At 44.7% G+C, this 18,893-nt stretch overlaps 1 protein-coding gene across 4 annotated transcripts in view; it reads right to left on the reverse strand.

The window, feature by feature from the left end:
- Positions 1-18,893, reverse strand: part of LOC136853369 (uncharacterized) — a 162,020-nt gene that overhangs the window by 86,323 nt on the left and 56,804 nt on the right. For 3 of the 4 annotated variants that reach the window (XR_010857438.1, XM_067128784.1, XM_067128794.1), the window contains one exon: positions 1,421-1,562. Coding sequence is in view for 2 of the 4 variants with exons in the window: in XM_067128784.1 (XP_066984885.1) it covers positions 1,421-1,562 (142 nt within the window). In the remaining 2 variants the exon portion in view is untranslated. Of the gene's footprint in view, positions 1-1,420; positions 1,563-14,749; positions 14,867-18,893 lie in introns of those variants that run through there. The other variant, XR_010857437.1, reaches the window with a different exon arrangement.

Raw genomic sequence — 18,893 nt, forward strand, 5'->3', positions numbered from 1 at the left:
CTTATTCTTAGCTTTACTCATATCAGAGAGTATGGTTATACTGCACGACGTACTTTTTTTCTTGACTCACCATCGAGTTCTGTAAGTATAACAAACTTTCACGACACCTGAAAGCAAACCCCTACTAGATTACGCGAGTTGCTTACCATCCTCACATCCTCTGAGAGTAAAGACATCGATCGGTCTTTCACAAAAAGGTTGCGATCAAATATGTGCCGGGTTAACATGGAAGGGAGAAAATCTACATAAAAGCTCACATTTAGAGATATGACAACGGGGGAGTTGGAGGGACTCCGCTGTTTCCTTCCCTCGATATAGTTCTAATCAACGACTTACTGTGTTTTCAGCGACCGACGTGCGACACAGATGCTGCACTCTCCCAAATCTAATCGACGGCAGATGCACCTTCTGTATGAATCTGAGGTTGATGCGCTGGAGGATGAGTGTGATAATGGTGCCCTCATCTCATTTTTAAAGACAATCTGAGTTTCTGGGGACATTCGACGCTTTCGTGACAAACTTTTACCTGAAGTTGACTTCATTTTCATTTTTCTCTTTACTACTCTTTTTTACAGCATTTTAAAGCATTTTGCCCCAGCTATCTTATCATTTGTTATATTTCATTTATTTCTAACTATGGCAATGAATGGCCTCTTTCTTTCCAGTTATCAGGTTCGGCTCTACATACATACATCCAGCCATTTTCCAGAGCAAGGATATCACTGGAGAACACTCTGATAAGCTTATTACTGTGTCAATACTGCATTTCAGAGAAAGTAAAGAAGTGCAACTGAGTACTGAAACCGAAGCCAGATGAAAAGTAAAATGTCAATTAGATAGCAAGTAGCTCGTGCAGATTCAGAATGACGAAACGCTTCGTTTCGATTTGATCATTTAAAGGAATCACGAGCATCATTCTAAATAAAAGTCCGCAAAGAAAGGCTGTATAGCAAACAATGAAGACTTGAAAGTGCTACTTCCTTCTGCTCCTAATCTTCTGTGAATGACTTTTTCGGTGCTAAGAGTATGGAGGACGAGGCACTGAAAGTACATTCAATCCCCGCATGAATAGAGTAACCAGCCAGCGAAATTAGTAGTTCGTCAAGATCATAAGATGTCCAGTCCCACCAACAGATTTCTTCAGTCTCTTGACTGCCCTCCCTACATGGTAGACAATCAGTGCCTTCCACAAGATTTTCAAATTTAAACTAACCCATACTATTCTTGCATTCTTCCGCCCTGCGGCTCTTTTATCTTCTACATTCAACAAATCCTCTGAAATGTTCACTCAATCGCCGCAGGACTTCACTTCCTTGAGAAAACGTCTCTACGAGACCCACTGGCTGAATAACCTTTCTTGTCACATTAACTTACCTAAAGAACGCTACCTCAATTCGCAGGAGAAAATGTCACAACTCACCTCCACTGAAGTTGCTGCTAATCTGGCTGTCCCAGTGTAAATTATATGCAGCTGTGTCTTGGTGGTGGAGCTGTTCAGTGAGAAGCAACTTTGGCATTGACCCTGATAGACGAAGGAACATGTTGCAGAAGTTTCAGAGGTCCTGGTAAAGAAGAGGAAAGAAATAATGATTATCATGGTTTAACTATGTGGTACTTTACAGCAATCAAATAATCATCTCCTGATGTGGCAGTCTTTGGCAAATTTTAAGTAATAACGTAATTGTTTGGGATATCTTGAGTAAGAAGATATCATTTAAGATGTCACTGTAAAATTATAGTACTATCTTCTATGATTTATTGTTAGTCATGGCTTGCCAAAGCGACTTCTTATCTCACTGGCAAAGTAATTAATTTTGTTGTAACTCGTCTTCATTCTAGATTTGTGTTCAACTATAAATTTTTTATTCGCACGTTTCTAGTTTTAAGATTTGTATGAGGGTCAAGCTGTATTGTAAGTTCTTACAATTATAAAATTTCTGATTGTTTTATATATTCAAGGTGTCCCACACCTCCACCCAAGCACCTATCAAACTACGGTCCGTTTCACCTGCAGCATGTTTACTTTTCTGTGTGGATAAGTGGAATGGAAATTCGTTTTCTATATGCTCGGTTAACCAGAAAGTAAGAAAAGATTTAATGCCAGCACTTATCAACAGATGACAATAACAGTGTGTATTTTTAATGTAATACAAGTGTATTAAAATCCGTTTGAACCTAACGCTGAGATGAACGCAGAATCAAAATTGTGCTCAGTTATGAGACCGGAGAGAACAAAATAAATGATCCTTTAAGAAGCTTACTATTTTTGTTTCTAATGCATTTCTATTACATTTTGGTGCTTGGATTTATAATTCCAGTTTAGAGTCAGAAGAAATATTTAAATCACGTTTTGTAACTGATTCCGTTTCCTCATATAGACTTCCATACAATATGTTTGAATTTTCATTTTCATAAAATGTGCTTATCCTTAAAATCTACACAGCAGGTACGTCAGCCTCCATTTCTCAACGTGACTAAACCTTCTCAACAGCCATTTTCTCACATGTGCTAATCTTTTGACTGCGTCTTCTTCGTACCTCTACACTTTTCATCCTATATGCTACGCAAGCAGTTCACCTCAGCAGCCCCGACCTTTTCCTTCCCCATTTCATTTGCATTCAACATACAGATTTCATTCTCATAAAGAAAAGTTACCTAGAGAATCCCTTCATATATTTTAACTTTTACTTCCATACAAAATCCGCTTTTCTCCCAAACCTATTGTGACTTACCTCTTCTCTCATCCTATTTATACGAGTTAAGTACTTTATTCTTTCACCATCAATACTGATATTCATTTGTCCAAGTTTCTGCGTTTATCAGTATCCTCTTTTACTGAAAACGAGTTCCATCTTTCTTTTGTTTGCAAATATTTCCCAAGACTTTTGCCAATCATTTTGTCTTCCATTTACATCCAACATCCACTCTCCACTTCCATAAGGAGAACTAACTCAACTGTTCCTTCACACGCCCCAACCTTGGCTTCCATAGACACTCCGTTCCCTCCCAGTCTTCAGCATATATCCCGATACTTTTCCTACTTCACCTCTTCTGTGACTAACACCATCTCTCATCCTATCTTCAGGTGAAATATTTACTCTAAAATACATTTATGGACCTACTATTTCCACTTCATGTACTAACATTCCTCCATCTTACTAGTTTCCATTTACCCTCTCTCTCTAAAAAAAAAAAAAAGCAAGAGAAGACTCGTGCGAACTGAAGCAGAAATTCGAACAAAGAAAGAAGAATGCTAATTTTTCTGGAGAAACAATGATACTAGCTTACGGAAGAAATTAGTGAGACTCGGACAAACTTCAAGGACATTCGTTGTAGCATGACGCTCGAAGGTTGTAGCAATATTGGTACGATGACGACGAGAACTCAATATATAGCGAGAGATGAAAGGTATGAGGGATTTCAAGCAAATATACATAATGCTCCTCAATTACTAATTGTGATAAGAGCAGTGATGAATTAATTAAAATTCATGAAGACGGCAACGTTAATGAATTCAGACTACGGTTATGGAACCGAGTGAGCTAAGCGGTGATGATAATGCAGATCCCGAGTATGAAAAAGACGACTGCGAACGATGAAGCGGATTATGAATTTTCCACAAATCTTCCGTGATCCTAAAACCTACATAGAACTAAACATACCCTGTAACTTTGTACATAATATTCGTCAGGTGTTTTTGCCATATCATGGTCGGTTAGCCACAAAATTCATTCTCTCTCATATATATATATATATATATATATATATATATATATATATATATATATATATATACACATGTATATTGTATGTATATATACATACATATATGTATACAGTATATATATATATATATATATATATATATATATATATATATACATACATATATATATATATATACATGTATAAATATATATATATATATATTATATATATATACATGTATATATATATTTATATATATACATGTATTTCATAAATAAATGTGCTTTAAACATATAAACGACTTTTGTAGCTTAATGTTTGTGAATATTAAAAACGTAACCGTGCATGTGACAAAAATTCATAGATAACTTCATGTTTCAAATGTACAATCGGCTGTCATGGTGGTGGGGGGTTGATATAGACTCTAAAGTACAAAAACATGAATCTAACGGAAAAACATACACCAGAGTCGGTATCAACTTATACCTCTTATTAAGGTTTCATTCTGACCTACTTACTGTATTCCTTGCTCATGGATCCAATCCTGGGGTCTAGCTGGAGAACAGTAAACTTACTATGAAACCTTGTCACTCTGACTGCAATTGCTAGGTCAGGTGGAATCTTAAATAGAAAAACAGTTGGGCTGAAGGCCGTATTTCAACTAGGAACTGTTGCAGATAAACACTTAGGTTTATTTTAAATGGAATATATTTACAATTAAACACGTCAATGAGAAGAATGGTGAAAGATATGCAAGTAAAGTAATGTTCTGCCATGTGGTTAAATATTTCATCAATTGTTCAAATACTGAAGACTCTATGGGGAATCCTCATAAAAGGGACACTGAAGAATTGATTGCAGTGGGAATGCCACTGCAAGAGGCACAAGACAAGCAGTTATTTCCACAGCTAGTGAAACTGTCTCAGTGCAAGCGGTTACATACAGAAATTATAACGACATCAGGCGAATCGAGGGTTGCACATATGGTGCCTAGATAACTTGATTCTGGTGCAAGATGCTTATGCTAAAACTTCACACTGGGCTAACTGAGTCAGGACTTTGTGAGAAATCGCACTTCAGAAAAGAAATGAAATTCAGTCAAAGAGTAAAGTTACATGACTGTTGAAATAACCTTAAATCAGGGACGTTACCTTAGAACGGAGCTATGGAGAGCCTCGTCAAAAATACACCAGGGGTGGAGGGGTGAGTTTAATGGGAATGCACAGGAAACGTGACTGGGCTGGCCGAAAGATGGCCACGTGGGGTCAGCTTAGTAAGGAACAAGGAAGGGGCAATGTGTCAGGTCTGCTACCGATAGGGTTCTGAGGGCGAGGCCAGCTGTGCCTGGGTTTTATGCCCTCAGAGGATTATTTTCTTGCTCTTCTAAGAGGGCACTGGGATCGTCAGCATCTGGCCTTAGGGGTCAAGATGGCAACTCTGTCACATGCGTCACAATCTCCGTTTTCTGTCTCAAGACCTTCCAAATCCTGGTGACCTTGTAAAGTCATTTGTAAAGTCTCTGCTGATCATGCTATTTGTAAAGTCCGTGCTGAGCAAGTTTTCTTTGGTGAAGGCCATTTTCTTTGTATCTACAATTTGTCACACCTGACGGGCCAGGTCACGTAAATCCATTCATTTAAACTATGTAGGTAATTATTTATCTGTCCTCAATTTATGTACCGTGTATTTCTTCTTTCACAGGCATCAAGATTGTATTCAACTTTAATTCTGTTTATTTTCACATTGTAAATCGTACTCATTTGCCGTATTTTATTGTTAATTGTTATCAACCTCAGGTGACCTAGGCTCCCATTGTTTTCCGCTGTGCGACGCCAGTCTGCCACTATATAAACCGCCTGGATCATGAATAACTCAGCAGTTCACTTTTTACCTGCTCGTTTCTTTTGCACCTCTTAAAGTGGTGACCCCGGAGTGGTTCCCGAAGCCATTAGCAGACCCATACGGCGACTCAGTCTTGGCTTCAGGAGCTTACTCGCGCCCTTAGTGGACTAATCACAGCGCTGAACCAGCGTTTGGGTGTGCCGACTCTCGTCGGCAAAATCACCAGCATCATTAGCGGACTCACACGGCGCGCTCCCAATTGCGTTTTGACGCGAGTACCCTACTCCATTTAAGAGGGCAAAGAGCAAGTATGGACGCGGACATCCCTTCCCTCGTTCAGTTAACTGCTGACCTTGCGGATTTGGAGGTCTACCTCCCTCCCATATCACCCACGCCTGTCCCTGTGCGAGGCTCTCACTCTCCTCCACACCCCTGCCCATGAGCTGCACTCTCCCCAGCCCGGTGGGACAATCAAGGGCCGCCCTGTCCATAAAGCTGCCGCCGTTCACAAAGGGGAATCCGTCGGCGTGGCTCTACAGGGTCGAGAGCTAGTTCAGGATTGCGGATCTTAACAGCGAGGTGCTGCAGGCAGATATAGTACTCAACGACCTGCCAGAGGAGATCTACAGGAAGCTCGTCCCGTGGGTGTCCGACGCATGCCCCCTTACCTACCACCTCCTGAAGAAAACCCTCGAGACATGCTCCCTGCTGGTTGCCGAGCGGGCCGCCCGCGCCCTCGACCTCAACCCGCGGCAGGATCAGAGCGTCATGGAGTCATGGGGCATGATCCAAGACCTCCTCACCCTCCCAGACACCGACGGCAGCAAAAAGAAGCGCGAAATAAGCCTGTCGCGGGAGCTCCTCCTCCGTCAGCTCCTCCCGGAGGTCCCCACACAAATCCCTGCGCCCTACGCGATGCCCCTCAAAGACCTGATTCGCACAGCACAGCACTTGACAGACTCCGTGAAGGCAACGAAGCGGGTACCAGTGCCCACACTCCCAGTCAGCACCATCCAGCAGGGGGAGGGCACAGAGCAAGAGGTCAACGCCGTCACCAGGAGGCACCCAGCGCCTCCCAGCAGATAGAATTCCCGGGTCTTTGCCGCTACCACAGGCGGTTCGGCAAGGATGCCCAGAACTGCCTGCCGCCCTGTTCATTCGCCCATTCAAAAAACGGGGGAGGCGGTGGCCAGCAGGACAAGCCGCCATGGCAGCAGGAGAACCCAGGGGCCCAGAACCAGTAGGCTTCTACGTCCGCGACACCGTCTCCGGCAGGATGATGCTGGTCGACACAGGGGCCGTTAGATCAATCTTCCCGGCATCTAGAGAGGACCGCAAGCGAGAACCGGACCCGGCTGCCTCCTGATGGCGGCCAACAGGTCCCCCATCCTCTCCTACAGAACCAGGCCCCTGTCGATCTCCATCCTTGGCCGGAGGTACTCCTGGGACTTCGTTGTCGTGGACGTTAGGACCCCACTCCTGGGTGCGGATTTCCTGGCACACTTCGGGCTGGCAGTCGACGTCGGTCGGAAGCGCCTCCTCGATACAGACTCCTGCCAGTCCCTCCCGTTGGCAACGGGACCCAAGGTGCCCACCATCTGCTCTGCCGCCCCCCACCAGTACGCGCAGCTGCTGATGGAGTTCCCTGATGTGTTCAGGCCCAAGCTCCGCCAAAAGTCCGGGGCCCCAGCCAAACATGGCATATATCACCACATAAAAACAAAGGGCCCCCGCACATGCGAAGTTCTGGAGGCTTCCCCCTCGACGCCTTCAGGAGGCCAAGGATGCGTTCGCCGAAATGGAACAGATGGGAATCTGGAAGAAGGTCTCCAGCCCGTGGGCCTCCTCCCTCCACATGGTGCAGAAACCGGACGGCTCCTGGAGACCCTGTGGCGACTACAGGCGGCTCAACCTCGCAACGGAACCTGACCATCATCCCCTGCCGAACATGCAGGACCTCACGGCCTCCTTCCACGGGGCCAAAATATTTACTAAGTTGGATCTCTTGAAATCCTATTTTCAGGTACTGGTCGCACCAGAGGACATACCAAAGACTGCAATCATCATGCCTTTCGGGTCCTATGTGTTCGCCTTCTCTACATATGGCCTGAGGAACGCTGGGGCGACTTTCCAGTGGCTCATGGACAGCATCCTGGGGGACCTAAAGTGCTGCGTCTGCTATGTAGATGATATCCTTATATTTTCCAAGTCAAGTCCCACAAGGAGCACCAGAAACACATCCAGGCAGTCCTGCAGCGCCTGCAGGAGAACGGCCTCGTCGTACGTTTCGACAAATGCACCTTCGGCGTACAGAAAGCCGACTTTCTGGGCCACGAGGTATCCCCAGATGGCGTCCATCTGCTCACATCCAAAGTCGCAGCCATCACCAGGTTTCCCGTCCCCATCTCCGTCAAGGCCGTCCAAGGGTTTCTCAGGATGGTGAACTACTACAGGAGGTTCATCCCCGGGATCGCACACACCACGGCCCCTCTGACGGAGACCCTGAAAAGCCGACCAAATCCTTGTTGTGGGGACCCAGCCAGCAGCAGGCCTTCTCCCTGATGAAGACTGCCCTCGCCGAGGCAACCGCCTTGGCCCACCAGGATCGCAGCGTCCCCCTCCAGCTGACAACGGACGCCAGCAACGTCGCCTGTGGTGCTGTCCTGGAGCAGGTCATCAACGGCGCTCCCCAGCCCATCGCCTTCTTCAGCAAGAAGTTCAACCCTGCAGAGGCCCACTACAGCACCTTCGACAGGGAACTCTGCACAGTGTACCATGCAGTCCAGCACTTCAAGTTCCTCCTGGAGGGCACGCCCTTCACAATCTATACGGGCCACCAGCCGCTGGTCCATGCCTTCACCAAGCAAGGGGACACTTGGTCTTCCAGGCAGCAGCGACATCTCTCGGCCATTGCAGAGTTCACCTGCTCCGTGAAGTACCTCCCCAGCAGGAAGAACCGTGTGGCGGACGCCCTCTCCAGAGTTGAGCTGAACGCGGTGCAGCTGGGGATCAGCTACGAAGACCTCGCCAGGGAGCAGGCCGCCGACCCAGAGACCCCAGCCTACCACACCGCCATCACGTCCCTAAAGTGGAGGGACGTGCCCCTCACCCCCGGAGGCACAAATCTCCTCTGCGACGTCAGCACCGGCCAGCCCCGCCCCCTAGTGCCAGCCTCCTGCCGCCGCCAGGTATTCGACATCATCCACGGCCTGTCACACCCCTCCGGCAGACGACGGCCAAGCTGCTGTCAGAGAAGTTCGTCTGGCACAGAGTGCAGAAGGATGCGAGGACCTGGGCGAGGCAGTGCCTGCATTGCCAAATCAGCAAGGTGGGGCGGCACACCGAATCCGGGGTAGGTGAGTTCCCGCAGCCAGGGCAGCATTTCGGCCATGTTCACATTGATGTCGTCAGGCCCCTTCCCCCGTCAGGCGGGCCCAGATATCTCCTGACAGTGGTAGACCGCTCAACAAGGTGGCCCGAAGCCACGCCAATGCAAGAAGCCACCGCCAGCGCATGCGCCGAGGCCCTGCTCTCCAGCTGGATCAGCCACTTCGGCGTCCCTGACCACATCACAACCGACAGAGGCCCCGCCTTCCTGTCCGAATTGTGGTCCGCCCTGGCCCAGCTGCTGGGGACAGCTCATCACACCACCACGGCCTACAACCCAGCTGCCAACGGCTTGGTCGAGCGTTTTCACAGGTCCCCGAAGGTGTCCCTTATGGCCCTCTGTACCGCCGAGGACTGGAAGTACCAGCTGCCGTGGGTCCTCCTCGGGTTGAGGACCGCCCCCAGGGCTGACGGCGCCCCGTCCGCAGCCGAGAGAACCTACGGCGAGCCCCTTGTGGTCCCGGGCAAGCTAGTGACAGAGGATCGCCACAACCCATCGGTCCAGAGGCTTCACGAAATCGTCGGCAAGTTCGCCCCCTGCAAGAGGACATATACCGACAGGTCAGCCACCTTCACGCCGCCCGGGCTGGCCTCCACTACCCACGTCTTCGTCAGGGATGATGCCGTCCGCCTGCCACTGACCAGGCTCTACAGGGGGCCCTTCCGCGTGCTGGAATGGAACAGCAAGGTGTTCCTGCTCGCACTTCACGAGAGGAACGATTGGGTGTCAATTGACCGAGTCAAGCCTGCCCTCCCGGAGGACACAGTCGTCAGCACACCGCACCCTCCGCCGGCACAGCCACTGCCGCAATCGGGCCCTCGTAAGGAATGGACACACGGCCGCCCCCAGAAATGGCCGCCCACACCAGCAATCAGCCACCCTCACACACAGGACGTCCCTCCGTTGTCCTCACACAGCTGGGGCACCCTTCAACGCCCCAGCAGATACGCCGACTAATCAGACGTTACCTACATTTTGGGGGGGGGGAGTATTTGTAAAGTCATTTGTAAAGTCTCTGCTGATCATGCTATTTGTAAAGTCCCTGCTGAGCAAGTTTTCTTTGGTGACGGCCCATTTTCTTTGTATCTACAATTCATCACACCTGACAGGCCAGGTCATGTAAATCCAATCATTTAAACAATGTATGTGATTATTTATCTGTCCTCAATTTATGTACCGCGTATTTCTTCTTTCGCAGGCATCAAGATTGTATTCAACTTTAATTCTGTCTATTTTCACATTGTAAATTATACTCGTTCGCTGTATTTTACTGTTAATTGTTATCGACCTCAGGTCACCTATGCTCCCATTGTTTTCTGCGGTGCGACGCCAGTTTGCCGCTATATAAACCGCCTGGATCATGAATAAATCAGCAGTTCACTTTTTACCTACTCATTTCTTTTGCACCTCTTAAAACCTCTGGCAACCCATGTTCGCTAATTTCCAGGGGGATTCAACTCTTCTGGCGGGTTTCAGCAGGCTTCCTTCTCCCTTCACCTTTAGCTGAAAAGAGGTCATTTCAAGCAGTCACCAGGTCTCAGGAAAGATAAAAAGATGTATCAAAAAGGGGAAGCATGGCGAAAATTTATGTAGGGGCTAAATTTCTCACTCCCTTCCTCAGTTTGTTACCAGAATGAAAAACACTACACTTACTTTGTAAGCCAGTTTGGAAGTTGGGTTTGCTTATAAATTGATTTCCCATGTTACATGCTCTTGATGGCATAACAGTCAGCGTCACTAAATGTTGTTGTTCCCAACCATCCGGTGGTTTGAGTCCACAAGGTAACGGATTGTTTATCATTTATAAGTTCCCCTTCAGTGTTTATTCCAAGGCCGAGTGAATTTGACATTAAATGACATTTGTAGCTTAATGTTGGTGAATAAACAATATCACGTAAACACACACATTATATTATATATATATATATATATATATATATATATATATATATATATATATATATATATATATATATATATAGTGAACCCCCATATTTATGGGGGATGTGTCCCACAACCCCCACGAATAGGTCAAATCCATGAATGCTTAAAACCCTCTAAAAACACTTAGAACTGCCCATTTTGATAGCTTAAACCAAGAAAAACCCTGTAAAAATGCTTATACTTGAGTATTTTAATAGTTTTATCACAAAAAGTGCATTTATTCATGAAAATTATATGAAAATACAGTAATTAGTGAATATTTCTCAGTGAAAAATACCGTGAATGAATGGGTGAATTTTCCGCGAAAATTGGCTAGATATGTTCCACAGAGAAACCCGCGAATGTGTGAGTCCGCGAACCATGAGAACGCGAATACGGGGGGTTTACTGTGTATATATATATATATATACAGGAGAGAGAGAGAGAGAGAGAGAGAGAGAGAGAGAGAGAGAGAGAGAGAGAGAGAGAGAGAACACTTAGCAGTTCAGTGTATGCTGGTTTTCAGACATCCATCTACACCCAGACTACTCAAGTATGGAATGGCGAAGGGAGAAGGAAATCATGCTCCCTAAATTAATGAGTGAATGAGACAAGAATGGAGCTAAGAAAAAACGATTCAATCCTTACTCCAAATTCTCAATACGCTTCGTGGAGTGATTATTTTTTTCTACAAAATTGGCCATATATAAACATCTGAATATTTCCAGCTATCCATCAGCTAGAGTTCCTTTTATTAACTGGAATGAATTTTGAGACTGTGATTTTGTGATGGTAGAAAAATTCGTAAAATAATGACAAAAAATCATTTACCCTGTTACAAGTTTGCCAGTCTTGACACCCATGAACACAAATTTTTCCTAGTATTCGTGAAAAGGACATGGGTTTACAGAAAAATTCAAGTGCTCGCATCCGAAGCATGCTCTTTTGGTAGAAAAAAAACTGACAATTATCGGTGGCAAAAATATGAAGCCTGTGGGTAAGTCGATTCTCAGGTTATTGAGTTTAAGCAGCTTAGGACGTATCTTGATTTTTCGGAGAGATGAGCATGGAGTTGAATAATAATTATAGGTGTCACACACTGGATGTAGCCAAAGCCTTTGGTAAAAAAAAAAATTAAGAGAAAAAAGGAGGATCTTGCATTCAACAGCCTAATAACGAAATGATGCACAAACCTTAATCTGTCGGTGTGTAAGCGGCAGAATTGTATGGAATCCACAGGCTAGCACAACGAGTTGCATGTGTGGTGTAGAATGCTCAACTTCTCGAATTCTTCACGTTATTTTGGATATGCTGGTCACAACGAAGCCTGACGTCCAAATGCAAGAGTATGAAGAAATTCTGACGTCCATAGCAGGAAAGTGTGTGTGTGTGTGTGTCTGTATATATATATATATATATATATATATATATATATATATATATATATATATATATATATATATATATATCAGGGCCGTTTCTAGCTTTGAGGGGGTCCTAGGCAAGATGCTGTTTGGGGGGCCCTAGATAGATTGGTGGGTAGGTACTTCATACATCCCCGAGGGGTTTGTCCAACTGTGATGAAGCGATTCCTAGCCCTTTAGATGGTCTACTAAGATACAAGAAACTAATACACTTCACATTTATTTATTTCACATCTATTTCAAAGTGCAAAGATAAAAAAAAACCAATACTTAAAATAACGCTTAATTAACATCACAGTCACACACTTACCAGAAAAAGAACTAATAATTCACAGTAACAATGCATTGTCCTCAAAATGTCTGCTTCCTGGCTTTTTTATTTGCAAAGTCATCAATGATGTCCTCATATGACACCTGCTTGCCCACCTCATGGTTGGTGCTAATTATTGCAAGACCAATGAATCGATCCTGTCCCATGGAAGACCTTAGATAGGTCTTGATGAGCTTCAGCTTTGAGAAGCTCCTCTCTGCTGAGGCCACAGTCACAGGCAGAGTGCAGGCGATTCTCAGGGCAACCCACAGATTGGGATACAGTTCCTCCAAATGTTTTTTGTGGATAAAGGTGAGGAGCTCAAGAGTAGTCATGTCATCTGAGGGTAACCTTGGCAAGTTTTTGACTTCCACAGCCCGTACCTTTCCATCACACTGGTTGCTCAGTGCCTGATCATCCAGTTTTTGGAAATTGAGCAGCACTCCAAATCTGTCTCTCACTTCACCCAGTGTTTTAAACCTATCAGTTAAGGATTCAATGGTTGTGTCAACAACAACATTAAAGAATCTTGCTTCTAGCCTCTTCATGGCATCTGCAATGGGCTCATCTGGGGCTTCATAAGCAAAGTGCTTTTTTGTGCTTCTTAGTCTTTTCTCTTTGAGTACAGCCTCTACATTCATTTCCTCACACATGTCTTTAGCAGAGGCCTGAGCTGAAGCAAAGCCAGTTCTTCTGTAGTTAGTCAGAGATGTTTTTGCTTTAGTGAGGAGGTAAACTGCCACATCAAGCTGCATTTTGGGAGACTGCAGGAGCTTGCTGACATGGTTCACATGGTGTAGAATGTCATACCATAGGACTTTGCAAATGAGAAATCGGTATGACCCACCTCTTCTGCCAAACTTTGGGCTTCAACCTTGATCACAGGATCCGTCACTTCCCTGATCTTCAGCAAAGCTTCCCTTATATTAGAGGCCTGGTACCGCACAGCCTCTATACTGTTAATACTGCTCTCCCACCTTGAAAAGTTCTATGGTATTCATAAGTAAACTTCTCACTTTTGCTACAGCCAATTCAGTAATGTGTTGAGCATACCCTCCGTAAGTTTTATTACTAATTTTCCCTAAACTCAAGCACCCAATCAGTTTTGAAAACCCATTGCAGCCTAACCCCAACAACACTGTTACATAAACAACCATAGAAGTTAATAGTAAAAAGCTTCATTTACATATATCTTTGGTGTTATTACAGTTTCGGTCAAATTCGGATATGTTCTATTTTTTTACTTATCATTCATTTTGAGATGATTCATACGAAAAACTTACGTCTGCAATTTCTGATTCTATTTAAGGTAAGTGAAGTGGTTGGGTAGTATGTACATCCACGCTAGACCTGTGGCGCGCGCGCGCAGCGCAACAATACTCGCTTGCCAGAATAAACGTGCTTGCCAAGAATCTTTATTTCTGCGGATAAGGTGCACAGCGCCGTTCCGCCACCCCCTTACTGACAAAAGATCCTTGGCTTAAACTGCCGTCTACATGTGGTTTTATTATTGGCGGATCTTCACCTGCTGTCGTAGGTTAGACAGCTCTTATTTTACTCATTTTCTGTATTCCCCCACCCAAAAACCCCGATTTCCCACTGTGGAACCCCATTATCGTAGTTATTAAGGGGGGGGCCCTGTATCTCTAAATTTGATCATTTGAGGAGGAAATAAAGGTCAAATTCGTTGAAAACACACTATTTACGCCAGGGATAATATATTTTTATATCGGAAATGCGAATTTGACCGAAACTGTAATTTTACCATATCATCATTTATAATGATTTCACACCCTCTGCACATAACAAAAATGGAACAGTCAAGTAATTTATATAATATTTCCACGTCAATATAAAAATTTTCACGACAATATGGACAGGCCATTTTTCTAAACACACCTTCAATATAGCCTAATCATATTTCATAATAGTACTTCCCAATGGTTGCGTCAACACGCTTTCCACTGAATACGATTTATGTTCTAAAGAAGAACGTTTTATGGATGGACTTTCACTGAGGATTTTCTTTTCAGTTTCAAGATTTTGCTTGAATGCTTCACCCCCTAAATGTACATTCTTTCTGTCGTTTCACTTGTTTCCCTGGCCTAGGCATCTTGGAACAACTGTATAAAGAATCGAAGTAAGTAATATTACCTGGAAACACGAAGGAATATAATAATATCCTTGAATTCAGTCACTCATGGTACCTCAGACTAAACGTAAACAAACTCTCATGGAGACACTGATATGAAACGACGTGCGATACAAAATAGTTGCTTGGCAACTACCCGCCTTTGGTATGAAATGACTCGAGGACAAACGTTTATCTAACCGAGAAACTTAAACATTGCAAGGAACCACGAAAAAATGAGAAAATCCGAAAGTAATAACGAAATTGCGATCTGTAATATTTTTACATAAGTCAAGAACGACCACGCGGCGTTTAAATGGAGGGTGGTATTTAAAAACCCACCGAAACTGAAAGTACAATGTCTATAGTATATAGTACTATGGGTTGCTTATCTAGATTTCGGTTTGACGACTATTTTTACTTAAAATATAGGGTTTAGGGTCCCTTAACGGGAACGATGGATGGGTCTAACTAATTATAAAGCACAGAAATCTGTAGTGTCAACAATTGCAATTAATTACACAAATGCTAATAAATGAACATTGTCATAGGTATACATATAATATGAGGTGCACATGATAAAATCCTTAAAATTTTCAAATTTTAAATTTTAAAATTAAAAATTTTCACAGGGGATCGGGGGCCCCCGAGTGGCTTGGGAAATTTAAATTTTCCAACCTACCCTGGGGTCCCCCGGTGGCTTGGGGCCCTAGGCAATCGCCTGGTCCGCCTACAGCTAGAAACGGCACTGATATATATATATATATATATATATATATATATATATATATATATATATATATATATATATATATATATATATATATATATATATATATGACAGAATTCTACACCACGCATGCAATGCGCTGTCCTAGCCTGCGGATTCCATACAGTTCTGCTGCTTACACACTGTCAAGCCTTATTCCACTTTAAGCTCCAAGCATGGCCCTGCCAAGATGACAGTGCCATGCCAAATCAAGATTGGATTCCTGAGCCTGGTCCTGCTTGTGTATCAGACCCAGAGTACCCCATAGATTTCCCTATAGATTACAATCTGGCACTCCCCCCACCTCTTCACTCGGCTTGGCTCTGCTACCTGTGCCTGACAGAGAGCCAACCCGACATTTACAAGAACCCTCTCTGGATTCCCACAACCCCGGCAGAAGCTCATCCAAAGGTGTGGGCTCACAACCCATGCCTGGGTTGGTCATCATTACTTGTGAGCCTCAAATGCCCACCAAACCACCTTCCTCTGTTTCCAAAACTGCAGAGCAAGGTGTTCTGATGGAAATTGTTGGAACTGTCACTGCTCCCATTGTCACAGCAGCAGGAGTATATAGCACTTCAGCACCTTCCTTGGATTCGGCGTCACTGACTGGTTAGAAACTTAAACTATCACTTCAAAAGAGGACACTGGAAGAAGAAACACTGGCATAGGATGCCCAGGTAACCTAGGAGAACCAACGAGTTCTCAGAGCACTGGTGCAAACCTGGCACAGTGCCCTGACTTTAAGTAATTTGGCACTGTAATCTAGAATCAGATACCAAGTCACTCCCTTTCTCTAACTCTGCAAAATGTAAGTAATTTCCTTTCCTGTCATTTGACATTGTGTAACTACTTCTGTTCCTACAATAACGCTCATTAAACGACTCATAGTAATCTACCGCTAACTTTGTGTTACATTACCCACTCTGAGTGATATGCAGAGTGCCAAGTGCCAGATACCCAGGCACTGTCAAAGCTAATACTTAAGAGTCCTGTATGGTCTTTGATGATCATGTAAGGTGTCAAAGAAACGAGCAGGTAAAAGTTACTGCTACTTTATTACAGATCCAGGCAGTTTATATAGTGGCCGACTGACGCCGGGCCGCGAGAGACAATGGAATTGACTGTGACCTGAGGTCGAAACAATAAACAATAATATGCAGTGAACGAGTATAAATTACAACACAAAAACATACAGAACTACAATATGGATACAGTCTTGATGCCTGTGAATGAAGAAACATGTGATACACAATGTGTGACATTTGTATAAATACGCATAAAGTAAAAATGGTTAAAAATGCGTGACCTGGCACGTTTTAGGCGTGACTAATTGAGTTTGAAGAAAATGGGAAGTCACCAAAGAAAACATGCTCAGCGGAGACTTAATTAATGGCACCGCCAAAACACCACGCCAGCGCCAATGTGGTGACTTTACAAATACCCCCCAAGACGAGGGACGCGTCTGACTAATCCCTGTATCTGCTGGGACGCTGAAGGGTGCCGCGGCTTCTTGAAGATAACGGAGGGGCCTCCCGCCTGTGAGGCTGCTGGTTGGGTGGTCCCTTCCTGGGGCGGCCGCGCTTGCGGGGGTGAAGGGCGTGCTGGTGTGCGGTTGGGCGGAAGGGGTGCTGCGTCGCTGTCGGGATTCTCCGACAGAAAGGTGGGCTTTAAGTGGTCTATTGAAACCCAGTCGTCCTTGCCGGGGAGTGCCAGCTGGAACGCCTTGCTGTTTCGTTCCAGCACGCGGAAGGGTCCCCTGTAGGACTTGGTTAGTGGTGGACGGACGGCATCGACTCTGACGAAGACGTGGGTGGCGGATGACAGCTGTGGCGGCATGAAGGTGGTTGCTTTGTCGATGTATGAGCACCTGCAAGGGGCGAACTTGCCGGCCACGTCGCGGAGCCTCTGCAGTGATGGGGAGTGGCGTTCATCCGTCACGAGTTCTCCCAGCACCACAAGGGGTTCCCCATAGGTTTGTTCGGCTGCAGATGGGGTGCCGTCGGCTCTGGGGCGGTTCTCAACCCAGGAGGACCCACGGCAGCTGATGTTTCCAGTCCTCGGCGGTGCAGCGGGCCATGAGGGATGACTTTAGGGACCTGTGGAACCGTTCGACCAGGCCGTTGGCTGCTGGGTTGTACGCTGTGGTGGTGTGGTGCGTGGTTCCCAGCAGTTGAGCCAGGGCAGACCACAACTTGGAGAGGAAGGCGGGGCCCCTGTCGGTTGTGATGTGGTCCAGGACGCCGAAGCGGCTAACCCAACTGGAGAGCAGGGCCTTGGCTCCGGGATACTCTGGGGGTCACCACTGTAAGGTGTCAAAGAAACGAGCAGGTAAAAGTTACTGCTACTTTAATACAGATCCAGGCAGTTTATATAGCGGCCGACTGACGCCGGCCTGCAAGAGACAATGGAATTGACTGTGACCTGAGGTTGAAACAATAAACAATAATATGCAGTGAACGAGTATAAATTACAACACAAAAACATACAGAACTACAATATGGATACAGTCTTGATGCCTGTGAATGAAGAAACATGTGATACACAATGTGTGACATTTGTATAAATACGCATAAAGTAAAAATGGTTAAAAATGCGTGACCTGGCACGTTTTAGGCGTGACTAATTGAGTTTGAAGAAAATGGGAAGTCACCAAAGAAAACATGCTCAGCGGAGACTTAATTAATGGCGCCGCCGAAACACTACGCCGGCGCCAATGTGGTGACTTTACAATCATAGCTACCTGACGAGTCAGGTTTTCACATTTACCAGTGACTGATGCCCATTAACAGAGATGGTGATCAAGTCACTCCCTACCGGTTGAATTTTGTGTCTTAAAATATATTCCCCAAATATATTTAACTTATCTAACTTTCCCATTTGCCACACTGCCTATATATTAGCTTTCTTTTCCTACCTTTGCACTGTTACCAGTTGCACTACCTTGTGTATGGGTTAGCACAAGTATATGTGTGAAGAAATCAGACGAAGGTTTTCTGATCAAATCAACCTAAATCCTTGCGGAAATGGATTTGTAAGTTACGATTACCTTAGATAACGTGTAGAATATACGAGGCAAATCTGAATTAAAGTAATTAGTTTACATGCTTTTATAAGTCACATACTTTGCTGCCTCTTAGTTTGAATTGTCTAGAAGAAAACCTTGCATAAAATGTGTTTTGATTTTGAGATACATTAGAGGAGAGAGGAAGTTATGTCTATCAATATGGTAAAATCTTCTAGATGTTTATGCCCGAAAGGGGTGTGTAACGTCTTCCTTTGTCGGAAGGTGTTACAGATGTCCTTCTGATCGTTTGTATTTTGCTTTTCCCACCTTGATAATTTTGATATAACATAACGTAAAAATTAAAAGCAGTACTAAATGTTTTGTCAAAGTC

The sequence above is a fragment of the Macrobrachium rosenbergii genome, chromosome 3 (genome assembly GCF_040412425.1).
Source record: "Macrobrachium rosenbergii isolate ZJJX-2024 chromosome 3, ASM4041242v1, whole genome shotgun sequence".
Classification (NCBI taxonomy): Eukaryota; Metazoa; Arthropoda; class Malacostraca; order Decapoda; family Palaemonidae; genus Macrobrachium; species Macrobrachium rosenbergii.